Source organism: Hordeum vulgare, chromosome 6H, assembly GCF_904849725.1.
Source record: "Hordeum vulgare subsp. vulgare chromosome 6H, MorexV3_pseudomolecules_assembly, whole genome shotgun sequence".
Taxonomy (NCBI): domain Eukaryota; kingdom Viridiplantae; phylum Streptophyta; class Magnoliopsida; order Poales; family Poaceae; genus Hordeum; species Hordeum vulgare.
Genome location: NC_058523.1, coordinates 515538896 through 515566440, shown reverse-complemented (window position 1 = coordinate 515566440; position 27545 = coordinate 515538896). Strand labels below are relative to the sequence as shown.

Genomic DNA, 27545 nt, shown 5'->3' with positions numbered 1-27545 from the left:
TCCGCTCGACCAGGACGCACAAGCCCGAACTACGGCCATCGAACCGTGGATGGTGAGACGGCCTAGAGTGGCGGCCCTACATTAACCGACAGCGACAGTGTGCGATTTCTGGTGTCGAGATGCAGTTCTAAGACAGCACGACACGGTGTGGTCGACCACCGGAGTGTGGCGACAAGTCGCGTCGGCCAAGACGATTGGCGCACGGCCGAGGCTTTCTGGCCAGCGTGCGGTCCGGTTCATATGCAAGGCGAGGATGGGGCCACGACCTCTTGGCCCGGCTATCCAAACCGTATCTACGGCGAATCGGCAATTGTCAACAACGCCGCATAGCGCAGTGGTGGTTCTGCCCGGCATGGCACGGTGCGGTAGCGCTCGGCTACGCGATGTCGTGAGCCTATCACGAGTTCCCGACCTCCGACAGCGGTTAACAAAATCCCGTCGTGGGATGAAACTGACGGGAGAAGGATGAAAATCCTATCATTTGTTGATTTTGCAAATCAGCCAAAGGATTTTATTATAATCCTGCAAAGTCCTTGTAATTTTTGGTTAGCCCTCAAGTTTACCGAAGCTGACAACAGAGCCATATGACGCGCGTTGGACTTTACAGTTTAGCCATGGGCTGGCTGTTTTCGGCAATTTAACCATAAGGCTATTGTTATTTGCGTTTTATGCCTAAGGCTTCAGAGCAAATACATATTATAGATCCTTGGGTCTTGCTAAACTGCAGAATAATTGATTATGCATTATTTTACATCATGTAAAATGAACGTTTGAGGCCACAAGTCCTCATATATGTTGCACAAGTATTTTTCATACTTCTGCATTTATTTATTACATGAGTAATACTATTGCAAAGCAATATGTTGATTCCATTATTCACATAGAATATGGAATTTACTTGAAAATTTGGAAACTTGAGGTAGTGAAGTGTATGACACTGCCTAACTATGTCAAATTACATTTGTTACAAGGGATTGACAAACAAGACATGCTGCTTAAATGCAGATTACTTAATGTTATTGTGAGGTCTATATTATGTTGTTTCGGCATGATGACTACCTTCAATTTTGCACACAACTTATGGATTACGTTTGTGGCAACGAATTATATTTCGTTCACAACTGTGAGGTCTACACCACCATGTGGTGATTACCTTCAATGTGTTTTAAAACATAAGGTTGTGAGAAGCTCCATAAGAATGAGGTCTACACTACTCAGTAGTGATTATCTCCATGTGTTCAAAGCAATGTGAAGGCACAAAACTTATGGCATAATCATTATGAGGCATACACCGTTGGTGCCTACCTTCATGATGTTTTTCCAAATACTTGTCAATTTCATAGTATTTGTCATTGGTTGTGACTAAGTGTCACATGCTCCATCAGGAGAGGAATCCAAGGCATTAGTGGCGACTATGCTACATATTATGCTATGAAGATAATTATGCAAAATACTTGCATATTTTGGTGATTACCTTCCATGAGTACACAACTTATGAGATATAGTCGTAGCAATGAATTAAATTTCATGCACAACTCAGAGGTTTATGCCACTTCATGGTAATTACCTTCATGTGCTTTAAATAACATAAGGTTGTGAAGGCTATGATTGATTGCAACTATCCATAAGAGTGAGGCACTACTAGGTGGTTGATTACCTCTATGTGTTTTATGGAAATTAAAGGTTTGTCCTTTATGAGATGACTACATTTAATTTGAAGATCTACACCACATAATGGTGATTATCTTCATGTGGAAGGGCTTAATTACCCTATGAGTCACTAAGAGCAAGTACAATAGAGATGAGTCGGCTGGCTATAAGGAATAAACTAATATATTTTTGTTTAGTTAGAGGAAAGAGAAGAGGAGAGAGAAGGTAAGCGGGCTCTTAGCTAAGAGCCAGCTCTAGCACGTGCTCCTAGGCATTTTGTGAGTATGAAAGATGGACCATATAATAAAGAAGTAGTACACTTTTGCAATGAACTATTGTACATGTTGGCTATAAGATGGGCTATAGATGACATGGCAATGGCTTATAGCCAGCAACTGGCTATACTATTGTACTTGCTCTAAGAATCACCATGATAGTGATTATGCTTAGCCATAGCATTTTCATTGTACTTAATTTACTGAAGGTAAATTAATGCATGAGCATTTCATGCAATATATGGAGGACCTTTTCCGAAAGGAAATGTGATGTGATGACATAAGGTGGAAGTAACTATTGAAAATGGGTCATTGACATTAATGATTTTGTCGACCCGTGGCCTTGTCGTCATAGAAATTCCACCCACAGAGAATGTCATGGCTATTTTATAAATGCCTGAAATGTGCAAATTTGCATTTATGTGACATCGCAATGTCTTGGTTCTCAAACCAACTTTTTAATGGATGATGAATGTCCATTTGCCCTTTTGGTACCACCTTAAGGAGAGATATGTTCTCATAAGCATCACTCGAATGAGTATTCATTTGTATTAAGGACTTCAAGTCCATTGATGCTTATAATTTTGTTGTCTATAAATCAATACTAAGTTAAGATTACGTGATAAGGCAGTCTCAGATCTTGATCTGATTGTATGTCCTTACTGCACTTTACATCCTCCTATGATGGTAAAAGATATACCATCTTCATTTTAGGGTAAAAATATGATGACCTTCTTGTGAAGATCATCTGGTACACCCCAATGGGTGCAATATCATTACCTTAAATTTGTGTTAGTGCTTTCAATACTAAACAAATATGTGGTTAGAGAACCACCAGGAGTTGAAAGTAAAGTGGAAAAAGAGACAAGCAGAAATGGAGTGTATATCTCACAAAGGAATGTGTCATTTAAATAAATGATCACAATGACAACTTCCAAATATTTCAAAGAGGTGGTTGTACGAAATATCGTACTAATGATTACCAAACTACCATGTTTTGGGTTGAATCATGTCACCGACCCATTGGAAAAGGAAAATGAGTTAAATGGGAGAAGTTTGAAGTTCTACTTCAAATGGACAACCAGAAAATATTCTGGTGCAGTAGAAGGAGAATGCACTCCTCTACATTGATGATATGCTTGTGGAATGACATTCCCAAGATATTTTGGAGATCTTATGTAGTCTCCTAGTTATCCCAATATATCATTAGCCTATAATTGTACTATTACAGGTGGTATAATTTGCAACATCTTGTCCACGGGACATGATAGTTGTGAGGAACCGAGTGTATGAAGAATTCATACATAATATTGTTGCGTACACAATAATTTTTCCTCCTTTACCTGTCTAGTATGAGGACGATTAGAAAAATTATTGATAATTATGTTGGCCACAACAAAGTTGCAATATTCCTAACAATCGAAAGATTTATGTGCACTACATGTGCCATAGAGGAATTAATTTTAAGGCACTCTCACCTTAAAATTTGAATGCGACACTCATTATTCTTGAATGGATTCAAGAATGATGCAAAATATTCAACCATTGGCTGGGTTATTTTGGTACTTCATGGTATTCATAGACACATCTAGAAGATGGCCTTAGGTGTGTATCATCCACAAAAAACCATGTGTTTACTAAATTAAGCGCTGAAATTGACGAATTTGGAGCATATGCATGGGATAATTCCATCGGAATGGAAATATCGTTGAGTTTGATTCACGAGAAATTCATGGTCATATTCAGTACGTCGTGTACCTACCCAGAATGGTGTGGCTAGATCTCTTGTCAAAAAGAGTCAAGTTGCATGGCCATTGCTACAGAATTGTGATGATCCAACATTTTGTTGTTGGTAACATGCGGACTCACACGCCGCATATTTGGTCTAAATGAGATCAAATGGATTTAATACCATATCCCCTTACGGTATGTACATGGAAATCAGTGAAGTATTTCCCATCTGCGATAATTTGGTTGCACACCGATATCACCACCCCAGCGTACATTACAGGCTTCACATATATTTGGGATCTATGTGAGGAATAACTGTGGTATGATTGTTAATCCGTCAAATACCTTAACCCTAGCGAGGGAGTTATTTGCAGCTCGTACGATGATTGCATTTGCAATGAGGATATTTTCTGGCATTAGGGGGAGAAATGTACCGCATAGAATGTCAGGAAATGCAAAAGAAATGGCATAGATATTTTTCCACGTACTTAAGAATCTGAACTAGAGATTCAGATTATGAGAATTTGCAACATATTGCAAATAATCTACCATATACATTTACTGATGGCAAAGGTGTCACTGAATTTTCGTACCAGAACGAGTGGAGGTACCTAATAACCAATCGTATCCCTAGATGAGAGCAAGAGGGGGAGAATTCTGGTCACATGGGATTAAGTTCTCATATGTTTCCGCGGAAATAGAGGAAATGGTCTCCTCAATCAGTAAATGTGATTCAACCTTGCATTGAATGACACCTGATGGATGCGCGTCATCCATAGCCCAGCACCAATGTGCACCCATTTTTTTATGGTGTCGGGACATCGAAACACCTTGACTCCGTTGTTGTGGGAAATCATAAGGAGTTAAGAGGCATAACGATAATTCCACAAATGATATCGATTCAAGAAAATAGTATATTGAAAGTCTACATATGTCGACATAAATTTCTTCTTGAGAATTGCAGAAATCCTTTTGGGCCCTGAACCAAAATCCATGGAAAGTGTTGTTGACACTTATATTGGTTCAAATGAAAGGAAGCAATTAAGAAGAGTAGCACTCGCTCATCAAAAGAGAGGTGTTTACCATAGTAAAACCTGCTCCTCATAAGTATCTTCCGTAGTGAAGAGAAGTGATTTTTCGTTCAGAAACGAAATAGATGAGGTGGTGAGAAAGCGAGGCTTGTAGCACATGGGTTTCCGTAGAGACCCGGCATCAGTTATGATGTAGCATACCTTCTCGGTATGAGTGGAATTATGTTTCGATACTGAATTGGCAGTACAAATCCATACAGTTGATGTATGTAATGGCTACATACTCACATGGATCATTCAGTTTGGATATATATATTGAAGTCATGAAATGGCTTAATATTCCAAATCCAATGATAAGTCGCAACATGTGTGAAGCTTCAGAAGTCATCCTATGACTGTGAAGATGTCGGAGAGTTGTGTAGTACAACCGATTAAGTGAGTTACTCCTTGACAAGGATTACTCTAATACTGATGATTGTTTATGTGTATTCATGAAGATATCATGAATTGGATTTACATCTTATTATTGATGTGGATGATCTTATCATCAATGTCTATACAAGACATATTAAATACACACAATCATTTTGAGACGGATATTTGGGTCAAACCAAATGATGCTAAGTTTATAGCTTTAGCAAAATCCCTCGGGAATAAATGTATGTCACTCTTCATATATCTAGAAATATTGAAAAAGTTCAATATGGATATATCTTATCAAAGACACATATGGTCATATTATACCTGGCATGGGACACAAGCCCATTTAAACCTAGGGGAGATGGTAAAGTGATAATGGACATGAAGTTCCGTATCTGAGTACCATTGGATCGCTCATATAAATTGCAAAGTAAGTCACGTCTGACACTATATTTGTTGGCAATCTATTGAGAGTGCATCTCGAGTAAAAGGTATAATGGTTGGTGTAAGGAATATCTTGAGATATGTCCAAGACACAAAAGGTCTTGATTAATTCCATTGAGAAAATCAAGATGGTTCCATGGTGTGATATCCTGATAGTGGCTGATAATTTGATCCCAACAATGCCATATCAAAGACTGGATTTAATGGAAGAGTATTCTGAAGGAAGCCTTCAGAATAGACTCTAAATGTGTCCTTCCTATAATCATTCTGCCATAACTATGTTCGAAGCATGATAACATATACATGTCTTCGCAGAATGACTGGTCACATGTGAGATCATGTGGAGATTCATTGGAATCAAATATCATTATCTACCAAGATAATGTCACTTGTATTGCTTATGGGTTATATTTATCCTCGTGGATTACAGAAATGTAAGAGGATAATCTGCAGACAAATTATTGTGAGGTTCACGATGTCTCTACCAACGTTTATATTCGAGAATCGCATTCGTGGAATTGGTATGAGATAACATTGATGTTTGCGAAATTCAGGGAGAGTAAAATCCCAAGTTATAACCTGTTGGTGATCTTCAGATCATTCATATTGTACTCTTTTCCCTTTATGAGTTTTCCAAGATGGTTTCTCATATAAGGTTTTTAACGAGACAATATAAATACAAGTGCGGATGTATGCCATATTGATTTCTCCTTATATTTTTTCCACTCGGTTTTAAAGGAGTTTTTCGATGGCATATTATTATAAAGTTTCTCCTCGATTTTCCCACAGGGTTTTTGAAGGAGTTTTCAGTTTGCAATATGCAGATGACGAATTGATTAAGGAGGAGTGTTGAGAAATAAAACATGTGATCAATTGTATTGGAGGGATGCCTCCTAGAAGGTGTGTTGAGGAAAATGTGTCTCCCCAACACACCCCTTCATCTTGTATATAACTGGGTCTCCCACATTGCAATGAAACTAGTGGATCATTTGGACTCTTCATTTGTCTATCTTTGCATTCATTCACAACAAGGAGTACGAGGGTACAGTAAAAAAACCTCGTAGTATTTTGTTTTACTCGTTGCAACGTACGGTCTCTTTTGCTAGTCAATATAGACGCACAACGGTTTTAAACAGTGGAAAATGGTCACATCATACTGTAGTTTAGTTTCCAACCCCATATACCCATCAGACTGATCAGGGCTGATCCAACAGGACAACAACATTTCAGCTTTGAGGGTCATCGGTCCCTCCAAGCAAGAATCCGACGAGGCGGTCGATGCCAAGAGTCGACGTCCCGCCGGCCTCTGCCGCCGCCACGGCCTTCTCCTTCCACGTCGTAGCCTTCGCTCTCATGTCCTTGCCTTTCTCGCCGGCCGTGGCCTCGAGCACGAGCCTCGCCACCTCCTCCCTCCTCACGTCGCCGTCGATCTCCAGCCCGATGCCCCACTCGGCGCACACGTACCGGCAGTTGGTCGTCTGCTCGGCGAAGAAGGGCCAGCAGACCATCGGCACGCCGGCGCAGATGCTCTCCAGCGTCGAGTTCCACCCGGAGTGCGTCAGGAACAGCCCGGTCGCCGGATGCCTCAGGACCTCTTCCTGCGGGCACCAGCTCAGGAAGATCCCTCGGTCTTTCGTCTCGGCGACGAACTCCTCCGGCAGCACGGCCTTCTCGCCGGCCACGAGGTCCGGCCTGATGACCCACAGGAACGGGCGCCCGCAGCGCGCCAGGCCCCACGCGAACTCCGCGAGGTGGGCCGGCGACATGACGGTGATGCTGCCGAAGTTGACGTACACGACTGAGCCGGGCTGCCGGCCGTCCAGCCACCGGAGGCAGCTCGCGTCCTCCTTCCAGAGGTTGCCGCCGATCGCGTCCAGCTCGGGCCGCGCCCTCGCCGCGGTGACCGCGAACGTCGGGAGCGGGCCGACCGTGTACACGCGCTGGAAGATGCGGCGGAGCGCGTCGACGACGTCCTGCTCTACCGCGTCGAACGTGTTGAGGATGACGCCCTGGGCGCGGTGCGCGTTCTGCGCCTCGCGGCCGTCGAAGTTGAGCATGACGTCGTCCCGGTCGGTCGTGCGGATGAAGCTGGGGAAGTCTCGCAGCCTTATGCCCGGCATCCCGGCCACCCAGTCGAGCGCCGTGTCGAGGTATCCGTTGGTCAGGCAGCTCTCATCTACGACATGTGCAGCGCAGATGTAATTTGCAGTCGATCACAAACTCCATGGAGCACGTAGGTGGTGATGTGGTACCTTTGAGTGGCACGTAGCCTCTCTCGATGAGCTCGAAGAAGTGGAGGTACCCCATGAACCCGCACGCGCTGGTGGTCCAGAACACCAAGGCCGGGATGCCCTTGTCGGCGGCCACCTCCAGCGCGAAGCTCATCACGCCGTCAGTTATGACGCAGGTCACCGGCGGCCTCCCGTCGTCGATCCTCACCAGGAAGTCCCTGAAGAGCGCGGCGCCGTGCGTGGCGAAGGACGTGCAGAGCGCCGGGATATCCTGCGTGACGTCCTCGTTGTCGATCCGCGGCAGGCCGTCCGGGATGGTCTCGAACCGGAAGTCGTCGAGGCCGGCGAGCGAGTCCTCGCCGCGTGACCGGAGAAGGCGGCGGTGGTTGTACTCGGAGTTGACGAAGGTGACGTAGAAGCCCCTGGAGTGCAGCACCTTGGCGAGGTTCAGCAGCGGCGTGACGTGGCCCTGCGCCGGGTACGGGATGAGCACGGCGTGCGGGCGGCTCATGGCTGTTTTCTGCACCTTGGGGACGCCGGTGGCTACAAGATTTATGTGTCGTGGCTCGAAACGACCAGGGCGAGAGGGTGATATATGTAGACCGGTTCATGATTGTACAATGGAGTATACTCCCTCCCTCCGTCACGGTTTAAAAGACATGCATGAAAATTTTATAGAACCTAAGTGGTTATTGATTGGCTGTGAAATGAGTTAAAAAAATAACATTCACACTACGCATGCATATAAAAGTAGTACTCCCTTTGTTTCTAAATATAAGTCTTTCTACAGGTTTTACTAGTGGACTAGGTACGGATGTATATATACATATTTTAAAGTGTAGATTCAATCGTTTTGCTCCGTATGTAGACCCCTATTAAAATCGCTTAAAAGACTTATGTGTAGGAATGGAGGGAGTACAACGGAATACTAATTAGAAGTTAGGAGTAAATGCAATGCGCCTTAAAGCTTGTCTATTGTGGAAATGCACGTAAATTTAACTGTGCCTTCTAAACCGTAACGGAGGTAGTACTAGAAGTGTTGCCGCGTTTTACCGTGTCGTTGGTGTTGTTAGTTTTTTATATAAAATTACTCACTCTTTTCATAATATAAAGTGTGTATATTTTTTAAAGTCAAACCTTTTAAGTCAGATCTTATTTGTTGAGAAGCATAACAAAAATTATAATTTTAAATCAGATTCATCATGAAATGAGTCCCATACTTTTTTGTTTAATATTATGGATGTCGATATTTTTTATGTTCTGAACTTGATCAAAATTAAAGGAACTTGACTTTCTAAAGAACTAATACCCCTTATATTTTGAAACTAATGGAATGTTTAGTTTGGCGTGTGAAAAGATGATGGAGTGTGTTCTATTTTTATTTATAATGCGGTGATCTGATGGCCATTTTGTGGTGTGGTTCTGTGTTATCCGTTAACCAACGTATATTTAGGGAGGATTGATATATTTTTATAGACCGGTTGATGCTAATTGATCTGCAAAATAGTTGTCTCGACCAAAATTGCGATCCAAATCCACATTTGAATACCTCAATTGAATGAACAATCTTCAAAACGGAAACACACGGAATTAAAATAATAGAATGAGCGAGTCTTTGTGAAATTGTTGACCCGGTCAAAATTAGGTTGACGGAATTCTAAATTGAAGACCTGAGTTAATTATGAGGCTTTAAAAATTAGAAAGCATATTGTATATAGTATAAAAAATTTAAATGAGATAGCTTTGAGGAATCGTTGACCCGGTCAAAATCTGATGAATTAATATCAATAACAGACCTCAACTAAATGTGAACTCTTTAAAGCTAGAGAGCTTAGTGTTATAGAATATGTCAACATATAGTAATAAGCCCACCACGCAGAAAGACTCTAAGGGCGACGGGAGGCGATTGCATGGCGATTGTCTTCTGCGCTAGGGTTAGGGTTTGACGTGCGGGGGTGGTGAGTCTACGGTGGGGATTGGGAGAGCGACAACGTCTCTCCTCATCTCCGACCGGCGGCGTGTTTCCCTCCGCTGAGGGCGGTGGGGATGACGGAACAAGCACCAGGGATGACAGCTAGGGTTTCGGAGAAGATGGGATCTACCCCGGTGGCGGTGGCGCCTACTACCTCGATCAATCAAAGGCCGGCCAAGGGGTTGGCAGAGGAGGATGCGGGCAAGGCGACGACGCCGGTAACTTCAGGTACAAGTGCACAGAGGAGGGCGACTACCCTGGTGGGAAAGACAGGGACGGTGATCCATCGCCGCAAGATTTTGATGACTCCGGGGAGTGGGGCCGAGGCTACGCCGCGCAGAGGGGCTGATTCTGATAGCAGGGGTGTGTCTAGATCTCCGGTGGAGAGTAGGACGCCAGATCCTGCCTCTAGTCTGTCAGCAAGACTAGGCAGTATGGTTTTTTGGACAAAGAAGCTCAGGGGTTCGTGTTCGAGGAGACAGAACAACAGCCACTAAAGATCCCTAGGTGGTCTGCAGTGGGCAAGGTGTACTCGTCGAAGCCGATGATTATGAACGCGGTTGAGAAAGCAATGCAGAGAGCATGGGGGCTGCACAAAGAGGCCAAATTTCGGGAGCTAGGGTCGAATACTTTCGTAGTTCACTTTGGAAGTGAGGGTGATTGGAGACACGCTATGCACAATGGTCATTGGCAATACGATTTTAATGTGCTGATTCTGAAAGAGTATGAAGGAAACACAAGACCCTCAGAGATAGTGTTTGACAAGGTGGATATTTGGGTGAGGATGGATGATCTACCACCGGGGAAAAGGACCGAGGCTTTTGGTAAAGCACTGGGAAACTGGCTGGGTGAAATTGTTCGTGTTGATACAGGCAGCGAAGGCTTTGCACGAGGCCAATATCTAAGGGTTCGGGCGAAAATATCTGTTTTTGAACCTTTGGTGAGAGGCTTTTATCTAAAGACCTCGCTGGACGAAATGGAGGGCACGTGGTATGATTTCTTTTATGAGAAAGTGCCACATTTTTGCTTTAACTGTGGTCGGCTGGTGCATAAGGATGGGGTATGTGATCCCCCGATGGATTCCTCGTTGTAGTGGGGAGGTTGGTTGAGAGCCTCTCCGGGCAGGAATAGCAATGTGAAAGGGGGTCCGTCATGGAAAACTGGGAGCAGCCATAATAGTGGGGGAAGTGTACGCACGGGCGACAGCGACCCAAGGCGTAAGAGCAACCAGTCTAGGGATGAGATACCAACAAAGCGAAACCTTCAATCGGAATTTACGAAGTCAGCTGGACCGCGCACTGGCGACGGTGCCAGGACTGGTCGGGGTGAACTTTCAAGTCCACTTAAAGGGAAGGGCAGGCAGGAGAATCACGAGGAGATTGACCTGAGGCATGAGCTCGAGAAAAAGAGGGAGCATGATCTACGTAACAAACTCCATGATCAGCATAGCTCCTCGGCAAATTATGGAGGAAATCGTGGGGAGAGGTTTGCACAAGGAATGAGCTCTAGGTCTGCGGAGCATAGAATGGATGTGGACTCGGGTGTGGGTGGCCGGCTTGGAATGAGATCGGGGGAAAGAGGTGATAGGAGAAGAGGAAATTTTGTTAGGAAGCCCAGGCAGATCTACAGAGAAGTCCAACATGGCCATAGTCAGGTTCCATCTGCAGGCGTTGGGCTCAAAAGGAGACCCAGACAGGTTTGGGTTGCGAAAGGGGAGGGGGATAAGCGGGGTACCAATGATGCTCTCGTTCGTGATACAAGGCGGAAAACGTCTTCAGTGTTTGATCGCATCTCTGATAACAATGATGTAACAGCGACCCCCGAGGGTAGGGGGCGCTGATCGCCATGAATCTCCTGGCGTGGAATTGTCGAGGACTGGGGTTGGACTCGACGGTTGGAGAACTACGGGACCTGATCAGGTCCCACAACCCAGCGGTGGTGTTTCTCTCAGAAACAAAGAAAGGAGCGCAAGCGATGGAAAAGCTTAAATGGAGTCTGGGGTTTATAAGAGGGGTGGCGGTGGATTGCAAAGGATTTAGTGGAGGTTTAGCGTTATGGTGGCGAGACTCTGTGACAGTTCATGTGCGCCCGTGGGGCCAATACTTTATCGATGCAGAAGTGATTTGGGAAGATAAACCCTATAGATTCACTGGTTTCTATGGGGAGCCAAGGACAGAACCCCGGAAGAAATCATGAGATGCAATCAGATTTTTGAGAGCACAAGACAATCTTCCATGGATCTGTGCTGGAGCTTTTAATGAAGCTTTATTTCAAACAGATCAACAAGGGGGTAATCTACGGCCTTTTAATCAAATGGAGGACTTCCGAGACTGCCTGGCTGACTGCGGTCTCTCAGACTTGGGGTTCTCTGGCTACCCGTACACATGGGATAATAGACGGGAGGGGGCAGACAACATCCAAGTGAGGCTGGATCGTGCTACGTGCACGGATAGCTTCTTAGCGTTATTCCCGGACACCTATGTCGAGCACCTTACCACGGAGGAATCAGACCACCAGGCCATCCTTATTCATGCGTTGGAGACAGCTCCGCGCACGGAGGAAAAACGGACTCGCTCGTTCCAGTTTGAAGAAGCTTGGACGAGGCATGATGCTTATGAAGAGATGGTTCCGGCGGCCTGGGTCGATGCTGATACGGGAGGGCATTCTCTGAAAGCGATCTGGGATCGGTTTAGACTGCTGAGAGGAAAAATGCACCGATGGGCTAGGGAGGTCTTCGGCTCCATCAGGCGCCAAATAGCCAAGCTGAAAACGCAACTTGTGGATGCTCGTTATAGGGCGAGTTTAACGGGATGCTCACTGGAGGTCCGGGATATTGAGGCCCAGTTGAAGGAAATTTATGAGCGAGAGGAACCGCTATATAGGCAACGATCAAGGGTACAATGGCTCCAGGCTGGTGACCAGAACACGAAATACTTTCAGAATAGGGCCTCTCACCGCAAGCGCAAGAACACAATCAGGGCTCTCCGTCGGGAGGATGGGTCCAAGTGCACGGTGGATGGCGAGATGAGAGAAATGGCGACGTCTTTCTATGAGAGGCTTTTTACCTCAAAGGGGTCTGTAGATGCAAGTTCACTCCTGGAGAACATTGACCAGCTTGTCACGCCGGAGATGAACGTTAAACTGACTGCCCCTTTCTCGGAGAAGGAGATAGAAGTGGCGTTATTCCAAATGGGGCCGACAAAGTCACCAGGACCAGACGGGCTCCCCGCGCTTTTCTACCACAGACACTGGTCTTTGGTAAAAGAAGAGGTGTGTGGAGCGATTAGGGGTATTCTTTGTGTTGGAAATATGCCCTAGAGGAAATAATAAATTAGTTATTATTATATTTCTTTGTTCATGATAATCGTTTATTATCCATGCTATAATTGTATTGATTGGAAACACGGTGCATGTGTGGATACATAGACAAAACACTGTCCCTAGTAAGCCTCTAGTTGACAAGCTCGTTGATCAAAGATGGTCAAGGTTTCCTGACCATGGGCAAGTGTTGTCACTTGATAACGGGATCACATCATTAGGAGAATCATGTGATGGACTAAGACCCAAACTAATATACGTAGCATGTTGATCGTGTCATTTTGTTGCTACTGTTTTCTGTGTGTCAAGTATTTGTTCCTATGACCATGAGATCATATAACTCACTGACACCGGAGGAATGCTTTGTGTGTATCAAACGTCGCAACGTAACTGGGTGACTATAAAGATGCTCTACAGGTATCTCCGAATGTGTTAGTTGAGTTAGTATGGATCGAGACTGGGATTTGTCACTCCGCGTGACGGAGAGGTATCTCGGGGCCCACTCGGTAATACAACATCACACACAAGCCTTGCAAGCAATGTGACTTAGTGTAAGTTGCGGGATCTTGTATTACGGAACGAGTAAAGAGACTTGCCGGTAAACGAGATTGAAATAGGTATGCGGATACTGACGATCGAATCTCGGGCAAGTAACATACCGAAGGACAAAGGGAATGACATACGGGATTATATGAATCCTTGGCACTGAGGTTCAAACGATAAGATCTTCGTAGAATATGTAGGATCCAATATGGGCATCCAGGTCCCGCTATTGGATATTGACCGAGGAGTCGCTCGGGTCATGTCTACATAGTTCTCGAACCCGCACGATCTGCACACTTAAGGTTCGACGTTGTTTTATGCGTATTTGAGTTATATGGTTGGTTACCGAATGTTGTTCGGAGTCCCGGATGAGATCATGGACGTCACGAGGGTTTCCGAAATGGTCCAGAAACGAAGATTGATATATAGGATGACCTCATTTGATTACCGGAAGGTTTTCGGAGTTACCGGGAATGTACCGGGAATGACGAATGGGTTCCGGGTGTTCACCGGGGGGGCAACCCATCCCGGGGAAGCCCATAGTCCTTGGGGGTGGTGCACCAGCCCTTAGTGGGCTGGTGGGACAGCCCAAGAAGGCCCTATGCGCCATAGAAAGAAAATCAAAGAGAAAAGAAAAAAAAAGAGGAGGTGGGAAAAGGGGGAAGGACTCCTCCTTCCAAACCTAGTTGGACTCGGTTTGGAAGGGGAGGGTTCCCCCCTTAGGTTTGGAAGGGGAGGGTTCCCCCCTTAGACAGCCCAAGGGGAGGGTTAATATGTTTCTTAACCTTCATTTTTATTACTACCAACTTTGCATATTAGCTTTATTTAATGTCAAACTTTGTAAATTTGATCAACTTTACCAAGTAAAAAACTTTGATGAACTTTAAAGAAAATTGCATTGAAAGCTACAATAAATAATGAATATTGTTTGATTCATCACTGAATATAAGTTCATACCGTAGATTTCTTATTATATATATATATATATATATATATATATATATATATATATATATATTGTTTTCTATAATAAAATTGGTGAATCTCTAAAAAGTTTAACTTAGCACAAAGTTAATGGGGACTGCTACGCGTCCTCCGGCAAATGTGTAGTAAACATCCGTCACTTTTATAGCCGTCGGATCTCAACGGCTTCGATCTAACTCTTCGTACGCGGCTCGGTCCCCTCCCCCAACATATTAATTCCTGAAACAATAAATCAGTTACAGAAACAACCGTCAATTGATCTCCTCACACGCACCGCTTGTTCCTCACGCAGTCATTAATTCCTGAAACAACGACCGCGTTGCAGAAAGAACGACCACGTTGTAGAAAGAACGACCGCGTTGTAGAAAAAGCGACTATGTTGTAGAAACAATTCCTGAAACAACGGTCGTATTGCAGAAATAATTTCTGCAACTCCTGAAACAACGGTTGCGTTGCAGAAACTTCAACCGCGTTGCAGAAACTGAAGAGGGATAGATGGCTACAAAGTTAGCGGAAGGGGAGAGAGGGGAGAGGGAAAGGAAGGAGAGGGGAAGGAGCTTGGTGAAGATGTGCCAAGCTCGGACGCTCCACTGCAGCCAACAGCCATGCGGCGGCCAACGGCCTTGATGAAGGCGGGCAATGGCCTCGAGAGTTGGAGAAAGATGGGAGAGAAAAGGGGATCTATATCACATAAGAAATGAGTGACGTTGTTCAGATAAGGAAGAAAGGAATAATGTGGTGGATGGCCGACATGAGACACACGTCCTGCGTCCGAGGCGATGAACCAGTCACGATGAATCGGCGGGGTGATCAAGAACTTTTCCCATAGTTAATATGCGGAATAAATAGGAACATACAAAAGTATAAGATGTTTAACACGTGGCATGTGTCGTCCAAATCCAGACATAAATATAACTATATAATATAATAATTATATTATATTATACTTCTTTCGTCTGAAAGTATTTGTTCTAGAAATGGATGTATCTAGACTAATTTTAATTATAGATACATCATTTTATTTAGTTTTTAACAAGTATTTCTGGACGAAGGGAGTATACAGATGCCCCGATTTCTGTGTTGTTTCCTTCGGCTAGGCCGGAAGCGGGTGTACGTACTTACGCCGGCAACGTCGGTCTCGCGTCGAGATAGAGCCACGACGAAGCGGTCGCTGCATGCTTACACCATTGGCAATGTTTTTTTTCTCGTAGCATGAGGATTGAAGATTTCGATTGTACGCGGTTTTGATGAATATTTATCTAACACAAACGAGCCACGACGAAGTGGTGCATGTTTAGTTTAATCCAGTACGAGGAGTAGGATGGATTAATCAAATGCTTGGCTTGTTTTTTCTAATGGGAGAAACGCATGCTCGTTGGAGTGGCCACTCCTCGTACTGGTCCAGCGCTGCCGTAGTTTATACGCGCACGTATCTTGCAGAAACTACCGCATCGTGCCCGCGTGGCGTATCCTTATCCATGAGATATCTGCCAAGCCGCGCGTCGTGTAACAATTATCTGCTGGAGATTTTGTCTATCAACAGATTAACATGACATCGTGGAATTACGCACCTCCATTTTCAACTTAAATATGAGACGGATATAAGGAAGTAGAGTCGGGGCATGCCCGGGCACGTTCGTCATGTCGGACTCGATAGCCCGATCCTACCCTAGATTGCAGCAAATCCTCTAAACCCTTCCTCCTCCTCCCGCCGCCCTCCAACTTTTTTCGTGTCCGACCCCTCGTCGTCCGACACCCTTGCTCTCCATCTTCATCATCTGTCCCGATCCGCCGCCATGATATCTTCCACCCCGTCCTCGACCGCCGCGACAGAGACGCAGTCCGCCTCGTCAGTCGGCGGCCCTTCCTTCGCTTCGTATTGCAAGCCGAAGAACATCGCCCGTAAGATGCACCGTCGCCGGCAGCGACAGAGGGATGCACAGTTGGCGGCGCACGTACATGCAGGCGCCGTCGACGAGATGTCTCCCCCAGCGCGGCGGGTTCCCCGCACCTCATCCATGCAAGCGCCGCCTCGGATTGTGTCATCCGGCACCGTCGAGACCTAGGAAGAGGATGAGACGGCCGGCTGGACCCTTCCGAAGAGCTTTTCGGCCATGCAACAACCGTCAGTCCATGAGTGTGACTCCTCGCAGCTCGTTCGGGAGTGAGTGAGCATGGGCACCCCCACCGCCCGGGCTGCACTCGACATGTTCGACGAAATGCCTCAACAAGACCGAGTACGTTTCCTTATGTCCGATCTAATGATTAATGCTTCGTATAGTTCACTAGTTCGCACATGATGATTGCTTGCAAACCATGAACGTGTAGGAGACGTACTTGGCAAGTATGATCAATGAGAATGAAGATTCAGCCCATGTGAAATATGAAATGAAGGAGACGTCCGCATTTGTGATTGGGGCAACATCGGATCCCAATCCTAGCAAGAAGAAGAAGAAGGGCAATACGATGAAGGCAAGAGGGCTTGCTTTCTAAAGATTTGAGGACATCTTGTTGGTCAAATCTTGGTTGAACACAACATTGGATCCAATAAGTTGCACCAAGCAAAAGGGGGGCACGTATTAGGAGAAGATTTGGAAGGACTATCATGAACGAAAGGAGTATGTGGAGTCGCATCCTAGCGTGAGCACCCACAATGTGGCATCTCTCCAACAACGATGGGGGATCATTATAGAAGAGGTGAACAAGTACACGAGTTACTACTCACAAGTGAACAAACCGTCTCAAAGTGGGATGGGAGTGGCAACTCATGTAAGCTCGATTGCCTCATCTTATTGTCATGTCAATACGTTGGTGTGTTTTTCATTCTTGTACTCATACGTATGTTGTATGCTAGGTGGCGGTGGCGGCCACTTTGTATCATGAGACCGAGAAGAGGCCATTTGCTTTTAGCCATTGTTGGCTCTTATTGGATGGTCGGCCAAAGTGGCAACAAGTTGTGGCCGACCTCAAGGCCGGCAAGAAGAGGAATGATGGATCAAGCTTTCACCAATACATTGGGTTGGACGATGATGACGACATTGTTGTCGTCACCAATGGAAAAGCTACCCTGTCAAAGGATAACCGTCTAGCTATGAAAAATAAGTGGGAGAAGACAAGGATCTTTCGTGATGCCGCGGCTAGAAAATGTCGTCCACATGGACGGTCATTTTTTCAGCAAGGGGGAACAAGGAAAAGGAGAGGTACAAGCTTATGTTGGATGTGCAAAGGTAAAGGATGGAGTGGGATCGGACAAGGGAGAGAGTATTGGAAATATGCCCTAGAGGCACAAATAAATTAGTTATTATTATATTTCTTTGTTCATGATAATCGTTTATTATCCATGCTATAATTGTATTGATTGGAAACACAAATACATGTGTGGATACATAGACAAAACACTGTCCCTAGTAAGCCTCTAGTTGACTAGCTCGTTGATCAAAGATGGTCAAGGTTTCCTGACCATAGACAAGTGTTGTCACTTGATAACGGGATCACATCATTAGGAGAACCATGTGATGGACTAGACCCAAACTATGAACGTAGCATATTTATCGTGTCATTTTATTGCTATAGTTTTCTGCGTGTCAAGTATTTTATTCCTATTGTTTTCATTTTTCACTTGATAACTCACTGGCACCGGAGGAATACCTTGTGTGTATCAAACGTTGCAACGTAACTGGGTGACTATAAAGGTGCTCTACAGGTATCTCCGAAGGTGTCCGTTGAGCTAGTATGGACCAAGACTGGGATTTGTCACTCCTTGTGACGGGAGGGGTATTTCGGGGCCCACTCGGTAATACAACATCACACACAAGCCTTGCAAGCAATGTGACTAAGTGTAAGTCACGAGATCTTGTATTACACAACGAGTAAAGAGACTTGCCGGTAACGAGATTGAAATAGGTATGCGGATACCGACGATCAAATCTCGGGCAAGTAACATACCGAAGGACAAAGGGAATGACATACGGGATTATATGAATCCTTGACAATGAGGTTCAACCGATAAGATCTTCGGAGAATATGTAGGATCCAATATGGGCATCCAGGTCCCGCTATTAGATATTGACCGAGGAGTGCCTCGGGTCATGCCTACATAGTTCTCGAACCCGCAGGGTCTGCACACTTAAGGTTCGATGATGTTTTAGTATAGTTGAGTTATATGTGTGGTTACCGAATGTTGTTTGGAGTCCCGGATGAGATCACGGATATCACTAGGGTTTCCGGAATGGTCCGGAAACAAAGATTGATATATAGGAAGTTGGTGTTTGGATTCCAGAAAGTTTGTCGGGCATTGCCGGCAGTGTACTGAGAGTGACGAATGGGTTCTGAGGGCCCACTGGGTGGCCCCACCATGCCCCAAGGGGTCCACGTGGGTTTATTGGATGTACAATAAGGTATAATGGGCTGACAAAGTCATCCAAGGAAAGCCCATGAGGAAAAAGTGGAAAATCCAAAAGATGTGGGAAAATAAGGAAGGAGTCCTAATCCAAGTGGGATTGGAGAAGGACTCCTCCCTTCCCCAAGTCATCCGACCTAGGGAGGCCTCCTTGGCCCGCGCCCTAGGGCTTTGCCCCACCCCTTGGCTCCTCCTATATATACTAGAGGTTTAGGGCTGATTTGAGACAACTTTGCCACGTGCAACTCAAACCTACACCTCGTAGTTCTTCCCCTAGATTAGATTCCTGCGGAGCTCGGGCGGAGCCGTGCAGGAATAGATCATCACCAACACCGGCACGCCGTCACGCTGCCGGAGAACTCATCTACTTCTCCGTCTCTCTTGCTGGATCAAGAAGGCCGAGATCGTCATCGAGCTGTACGTGTGCTAAAGCAGAGGTGTCGTCCGTTCGGCGCTAGATTGGAACGGATCGCGAGACGGTTCGTGGGACGGTTCGAGGGACGGATCGTGAAGACGTACCACTACATCAACCACGTTTATTAACGCTTCCGCTGAGCGATCTACAAGGGTACGTAGATCTAATCTCCTCTCGTAGATGGACATCTCCATGATAGGTCTTCGTGTGCGTAGGAATTTTTTTGTTTCCCATGCAACGTTCCCCAATATTGGCATCATGAGCTAGGTTCATGCGTAGATGTTATCTCGAGTAGAACACAAAAGGTTTTGTGGACGGTGATGTTCGATTTGCTGCCCTCCTTAGTCTTTTCTCGATTCAGCGGTATTGTTGGATTGAAGCGGCCCGGACCGACATAACTCGTACGCTTACGAGAGACTGGTTTCATCGACTCACATGCAACCTCGTTGCATAAAGATGACTGGCGGGTGACTGTTTCTTCAACTTTAGGTGAATTGGTTTTGACCGAGGCGGTCCTTGGAGAGAGGTTAAATAGCAATTTGCACATCTCCGTTGTGGTTTTTGCGTAAGTAATATGCGATCATACTAGATACCCATAGCAGCCACGCAAAACATGCAACAACAAATTAGAGGATGTCTAACTTGTTTTTGCACGGTATGCTTGTGATATGATATGGCCAATGACGTGATGTGATATATTGGATGTATGAGATGATCATGTTGTAATAGTTAATATCGACTTGCACGTCGATGCTACGGCAACCGGCATGAGCCATAGGGTTGTGTTTAAACTAACGTTTGTGTTTGCAGATGCGTTTACTATATTGCTAGGTCGTAGCTTTAGTAGTAATAGCATAGATAGGACGACAACCTTGATGGCGACATGTTGATGGATATCATGATGATGGAGATCATGGTGTGGCGCTGGTAACAAGAAGATCATGCCTGTGCTTTGGTGATGGAGATCAAGAAGCACAAGATGATGGCCATATCATGTCACTTATGAATTGCATGTGATGTTAATCCTTTTATGGACCTTATTTTGCTTAGAACGACGGTAGCATTATAAGGTGATCTCTCACTAAAAATTCAAGACGAAATTGTGTTCTCCCCGACTGTGCACCGTTGCTACAGTTCGTCGTTTCGAGACACCACGTGATGATTTGGTGTGATAGACTCAACGTTAACATACAATGGGTGCAAAACAGTTGCACACGCGGAACACTCGAGTTAAGCTTGACGAGCCTAGCATGTGCAGACATGGCCTCAGAACACATGAGACCGAAAGATCGAGCATGAATCGTATAGTTGATATGATTAGCATAGAGATGCGTACCACTGAAGCTATAGTCAACTCACGTGATGATTGAACTTGAGTTAGTGGATTTGGATCATGTACCACTCAAATGACTAGAGAGATGTACTTTTTGAGTGGGAGTTTATTAAGTAATTTGATTAGTTAAACTCTAATTATCATGAACATAGTCAAAAGGTTTTGCGAATTATGATGTAGCTTGCGTTATAGCTCTACTATTTTTTATATGTTCCTAGAGAAAATTTAGTTGAAAGATGATAGTAGCAACTTTGCGGGCTGAGTCCATAAAACTGAGGATTGTCCTCATTGCTGCACAGAAGGTGTAGCGACCCGACTCAAGACGAGTCAAGCCTCTGGTGTTTCCGTACCATCCCAAGATCATGCTGGTACACACACAGTACATAATGTATATATTCAAGAGTGCAATCACACAACTTTATTAATCGAAATCTCATAAAGAGTACTTTATTACAATAAAGGATTACAATAAAGTGGCTGAAGGCCATCTCATGAGATATTTAACGAAGACTAAGAGGAAGCATCAGGTAGACGAGTCCATCCGACTCCAAGGGCATGTCGCTGAGCATAGAATCGTAGCCTCACTCCTGGTCGGAAAAGTACTCTGCAACATGATACGTTGCAGCCGTGTAGGTCAGCATATTGAATATGCCGGCAAATCATCAAAGAGAGGGGTAAAATAATAATCCTCTATCTCTACATGCATATTTGGCCGGTGGAGCTAAGTTTTGCATAAAGCCAGTTTTATCCTACAACAAGAGGGGTTGAAAGCAAAATTTACTACAATGTTTGTTGTTAACGAGATGGTTCCGCCAACCAGTTCTCATACCCGAATAGTTGTTAACACCCACATCATTATTAAGTTGTGACGAGAGTTCAGGAGAAATTCAATGCCTTCGGCTCAAGTTGTCCATGACCGTGGACACGGCTAATCGATTAGGTTTGAGTACTCTGCAGAGTTTTGCACACGTTCCCCACAAGATTTGATCGCCTCCGGGTTTGTCCTCGCACTTCGGGGTGTTTGAAGACCGGATGATCAAAACATGGTCTTTCAACGGGTCCCTCCGAATCCCTGTCGGTGCCCATCCATTCCTACCGTTCGTCTACATCTGCTAGCACCGCCTGTCCAGAGTCGCCGCGTTGTCCAACCAAGCCAGAGCCCATAATGACTTGTGGCTGTGCAGGTAAGCCTTGAGTCTTGAAGTTTCCGTCCGTCCCTTTGAGCCTGGGTGAAGCATTCCGCAGGATGATATGGCCTCTCCAGCATCCCGGGCATCCACTGGGTTTTCCAGGGAGCCGATCAACCGTCCTTCACCCAGAGTTGCATTGCGTCCAAGGTCTTGAAAATCTTGTCTTAGTCCGGTCTTGATTATTATATCAACCTCGCATCACTCGTGGTATACACTCGTGGTATGATTTGCAAAAGACTACGCAAAAGAATTTATCGCACGCCGGTATGGCAGAAACTTGTTTCTGTTGAAACCACCAGTAAAAATACTTTAAAAATTCTGAAACTTCTACCACTGTAATATTTTATCACTAGAAAACAGTAGCAAAACGAATCAACTCAAAATCATTTTTCAAACTCCTGGAATAGGCAAAACAGTGTTTAAACTAAATCTGCTCTAACTTATATTTAAAAATTTCAAACCTAGACAAATTATATGTTTTTAAAAACTACAGGAAATTTGTGAGCTGCTGGAAAAAGAGGATAAAAAGTTACACGTGCTACTAGTGCTACGGGATAAAAAGTTGTGGCCAAAACAAAATTGATAGTTTCTGTTTTTGAAATGAGGCAGAAAAACATAAAACTACTAGTGCTGACAGGGAGTTACACGTGTCAGGCTATTAGTGGCTGCGGGGCTGTTTGTTTCATGACTTCGGGCAAACGGCCGAAGACTTAGCAAGTCTGCTGGTTAATTCATAAGTGACTAAAAGAACCTACTGGTTTTCTGGGATAAACCGAAGGGGTACTGGGGATCTAATCTTGGCCGTTGCATGGGATCTAAGGGCTAGAATCGAATGCATGCAATATATATATAGAGAGAGAGGGATAGCTACCTGCTGGCAGAAGCTTGCACCGGCGAGGGGGAGTTGGCCGGCGAGGGAGGGGAGGCTCCGGGCGGTGGAGGGCTTCCGGGAGTCGGCGGCGGGGTCCTCCTCCGCGGGGGGAGGCGGCGGTGGAGAGAGAGGGCTCGGGGGGGGGCTCCTCCTGGCGAGGACGAAGGTGCAGCCTTGCACCGACGACAGCAGTGGCGAAGCCTCGGGCGGCGAGGGGACGTGGCGGCGGTGGCTCGTGGAGGCGGCGGGGCTAGGGTTGGGAACGGGGTCTCCGGGGGGGGTATATATAGGCCTTGGGGAGGGGTGGGCTATGGAAGGAGAGGAGGCAGTAGGAAGGAGATCGCTGGGAGGGAGGAGAGGTCGGTCTCGGTCTGGGCAGAGAAGGAAAAAGAGGAGAGGAGGAAGAAGGAAAGTGACGGAGGGGGGGGGGTGGCTCGGGCAGAGAGCGGAGAGGCAAGGCAGGAGAGAGAGAGAAAAATCAGGGAGGGAGGAGCTTCGGTTCGGTACTGGTACTGGACAGGAAAGGAAAGAGAGGGAGGAGGAAGAAGGAAACGGGGGAGAGAGAGACTCGGGCGGTTGGGGGCCCCTGGCGTGCTGGGTACGTGGTGCATGCCTCGGTGCATGGGGCTCGTGGTGCATGGCTGGGCTGAGCCCTTTGGCTCGGCCTGGCCGGTTCCCTTTTTTTTTTGAAAAAGAACAAACAGCAGCAAAAGGTAAAATATATTTGCTAGCTAACAAAAACTAGAAAGATATGTACTAATATATATATGTACACTAGAATACTTAGGAAAAATAAACAGAATAATATATACAACTAATATATATATAATATATATATATACATATACATATAATATATCTATGGGAACCCTAGTTCCACCTAATGCAAACTTTTTAAAGAAATAGTTTTATGCAATAGGTCACACAAAAAGCATTTGAAAACTCAACTAAAAAATTTTGGAGTTTAGAAAATTTGCAAAACCAAATTGGTGACTTCAAATAATATTTGAAACGTTATGCACTTTAATTCGACAGGGGAGAAGTCATATTATCTCCACTCCAATAAATTGTCCGCAGTCACATAACGAATAGAATTTTCAGAAGAACACAATAATGCATAGAAATATGAGATGCATATGAATGATCTATTAACATCCGAATTTAAGAAAATTGGGATGTTACGAACCTACCCACCTTAAGATGAATCTCGCCCTCGAGATTCGGGTTGGCTAGAAAATAGGTGCGGGTGGTCTCGACGAAGATCCTCTTCTCGTTCCGAGGTGGCTTCTTCCTCGGTGTGGTGGCTCCACAACACCTTGCAGAACTTGATGATCTTGCTGCGGGTAACTCTGTTGGCAGTCTCGAGAATCCTGACGGGTTTCTCCTCATACGTCAGATCACTGTCAAGCTGTATGGCCTCTAGGGGCACTGTATCTCTCAACGGAACATCGGCCATCTCAGCGTGGCATTTCTTTAACTGGGAAACATGGAAAACATCATGAACTCCGGACAATCCTTCCGGCAGTTCCAGTTTGTATGCAACTTCGCCTCTACGTTCAAGAATTTTGTAGGGGCCAATGAAACGTGGTGCTAATTTTCCTTTCATTCCGAATCTCTTGATTCCTCGAAGTGGAGACACCCGATGATATGCTCGGTCTCCCACTTCGTACGTTACTTCCTTGCGTTTGTTGTCGGCATAGATCTTCTGCCTGGACTGAGCTATCTTGAGTCGGTCACGGATAAGCTTGACCTTCTCTTCAGAATCTCGGATAAGGTCGGGACCAAAAAGTTGTCAGTCTCCAACTCCATCCCACATCAACGGTGTTCTGCACCTCCTTCCGTATAGAGCTTCGAAAGGGGACATCTTCAGACTGGTCTGGTAGCTGTTGTTGTATGAGAACTCGGCATACGGTAAATTATCATCCCAACTAGACCCATAGTCTAGTGCGCAAGCTCTCAACATGTCTTCCAGAATTTGATTAACTCTCTCGGTCTGTCCATCTGTCTGCGGGTGAAATGTTGTGCTGAACTCCAATCTCGTTCCCAAGGTTTCATGCAGTTGGTGCCAAAATTTTGATGTGAACTGAGTCCCTCTATCGGACACAATGCTCTTCGGTACTCCGTGCAGACATACGATCCTCGTCATATATATCTTGGCCAGCTTGGCACTCGTGTAGGTAGTCTTCACCGGAATGAAGTGTGCTACCTTGGTCAAACGATCGATCACAACCCAAATAGAATCATAGCCAGAACGGGTCCGAGGTAATCCTGTGATGAAGTCCATACCAAGCTTTTCCCATTTCCATTCGGGTATCGGCAGAGGTTGGAGCAAACCTGCTGGCTTCTGATGCTCGGCTTTTACTCGCTGACAAACATCGCATATAGCTACAAACTCGGCAATGTCTTTCTTCAATCCTGTCCACCAGAAACTTTCCTTCAGATCCAGATACATCTTGGTGTTACCGGGGTGTATCGAGTACGGGGAATCATGAGCTTCCTGAAGTATCAACTTCCTGAGTTCGGGATCATTGGGCACATAGATGCGATCCTCAAACCATAAAGTTCCGTGTTCATCCTCACGAAAACCTTTAGCTTTCCCGTCTTCCATTTTCTGCTTAATCTCAGCTATCTCCTTGTCAGCTTTCTGTGCTTCACGGATCTTTTCCGTCAAAGTAGACTGAATTTCCAGAGTGGCAACAATTCCTCTTGGAACTATCTCCAATTTGAGCTCTCGGAGATCATCGACTAACTCCTGGGGTAATCCTCCCGCTGTGAGCGTGTTCACATAACTCTTGCGGCTCAACGCATCGGCTACAACATTTGCCTTGCCTGGGTGATAATGCAATCTCATGTCATAGTCCTTGATCAACTCTAGCCATCGCCTCTGTCTGAGGTTCAACTCCTTCTGCGTGAAGATATATTTCAGGCTCTTGTGATCAGTGTAAACATCACAACTATTTCCGATCAGGAAATGTCTCCAGGTCTTGAGAGCGTGCACTACGGCTGCTAGTTCCAAGTCATGTGTGGTATAATTCAACTCATGAGGTCTGAGCTGTCTGGATGCATAGGCTACAACTTTGCCTTCTTGCATGAGCACTCCTCCGAGTCCTTGACGAGAAGCGTCACAGTAAACCTGGAAATCCTTCCGAATGTTCGGCAATATCAGCATTGGAGCTGTAACAAGAAGTTTCTTCAGCTCTTGAAAACTGGTTTCACATTCCTCAGTCCAGATATACTTGGATTCCTTCTTCAACAACTCTGTCATGGGCTTGACAATCTTTGAGAAATTCTCAATGAACCTCCGGTAATATCCGGCAAGTCCGAGGAAACTACGGATCTCCTTCACTGAAGTGGGTGCTACCCATTCGGTGACTGCTGCGACCTTGGCAGGGTCCACTGCTATTCCTTCTCCTGAGATGACGTGTCCGAGAAATCCAACTTCCTTCAACCAAAACTCACATTTGCTAAACTTTGCATACAGCTTATGCTCTCGAAGCTTCTCCAGAACTAGACGCAGATGTTCCTTGTGTTCCTCTTCGTTCTTGGAGAATATCAGTATGTCATCGATGAACACTACGACAAACTTGTCCAAGTATTCCATAAATACCTTGTTCATCAGATTCATAAAATATGCCGGAGCATTAGTCAGTCCAAATGACATGACCATGTACTCATACAAGCCGTACCGAGTGGTAAAGGCTGTCTTGGGTATATCCTGTTCACGAATTTTTAACTGATGATACCCGGATCGAAGATCGATCTTGGAGAATATTTGGGCTCCAACTAACTGATCAAACAAATCATTGATCATCGGCAAGGGGTACTTGTTCTTGATGGTCACATCGTTCAATGCACGATAATCGACAACCATTCTCAAGGACTTGTCCTTCTTTTCAACCTAGAGTACTGGGGCTCCCCAAGGTGAAGAACTTGGGCGAATATACCCTTTGTCCAATAACTCCTTAATTTTCTTCTTGATTTCTATCAAGTCATTTGCGGGCATCCGATAAGATCTCTTGGATATCGGGGCTGTTCCGGGTAATAGCTCAATCAAGAACTCAATCTCTCTATCGGGTGGCATGCCCGACAATTCCTCCGGAAATACATCTCGATACTCCTGTACGATCGGAACATCCTCCTGGACTACTCCCGTGAGAGAGTTTACTCGCTTACTCCGCGTCGGGCGCTGAGACACGTACTTAATCCGCTTGTGCTCGGGGGTGGTGAGCAAAATAGACTTAAGGGCACAATCGATATTCCCTTCATACTTGGCCAACCAATCCATGCCTAGGATTACATCCAATCCCTGGGACTCTAATACGATGAGGTCGGTGGGGAAATTATGGTTCCCGATGTTGAGACTCAAAGCATGGCATCCTATCCCGGCTGTCATCATGCCTCCTGGGGAACTGACCTTAATAGGTTGGCTGAGGGTTCTAGTTGGCAAACTATACTTTTCCACAACTACCCTTGATATGAATGAATGCGTTGCACCAGAATCAAAAAGTACCAATACTGGATGTGAATTTAGCAAAAACTTACCAACCACAGTATCGGGGTGATCATAGACCTCTTCAACATGAATGTGGTTCACCTGAGCTCGAGGAAAAGGATTGGGCTTCTTAGCTGCAGAGTTGCCGTTGCCGTTGCCATTTCCATTTCCCTGCTTGTTCTGGGGACAATCAGTGGCATAGTGTCCCGTCTTCTGACACTTGAAGCATGTGATGTGCGTCAGATC

At 45.4% G+C, this 27545-nt stretch overlaps 1 protein-coding gene across 1 annotated transcript; it reads right to left on the bottom strand.

Annotated features, from left to right (window-relative positions):
- Window positions 1–6548: 6548 nt before the first annotated feature.
- Window positions 6549–8439, bottom strand: LOC123402894 (7-deoxyloganetin glucosyltransferase-like). The gene is made up of 2 exons (XM_045096861.1): window positions 7804–8439; window positions 6549–7727 (listed from the first exon to the last, which is right to left on the bottom strand). The coding sequence occupies exons 1-2, from the start codon at window positions 8291–8293 to the stop codon at window positions 6778–6780; spliced, it is 1440 nt and encodes a 479-aa protein (XP_044952796.1). The 5' UTR covers window positions 8294–8439; the 3' UTR covers window positions 6549–6777.
- Window positions 8440–27545: the final 19106 nt, after the last annotated feature.

Coding starts and splice junctions, on each gene's coding strand:
- LOC123402894 (XM_045096861.1), bottom strand. CDS start 8,293: ATGAGCCGCCCGCACGCCGTGCTCATCCCGTACCCGGCGCAGGGCCAC. Junction 7,728..7,803: donor AGGCTACGTGCCACTCAAAG/GTACCACATCAC, acceptor CACATGTCGTAG/ATGAGAGCTGCCTGACCAAC.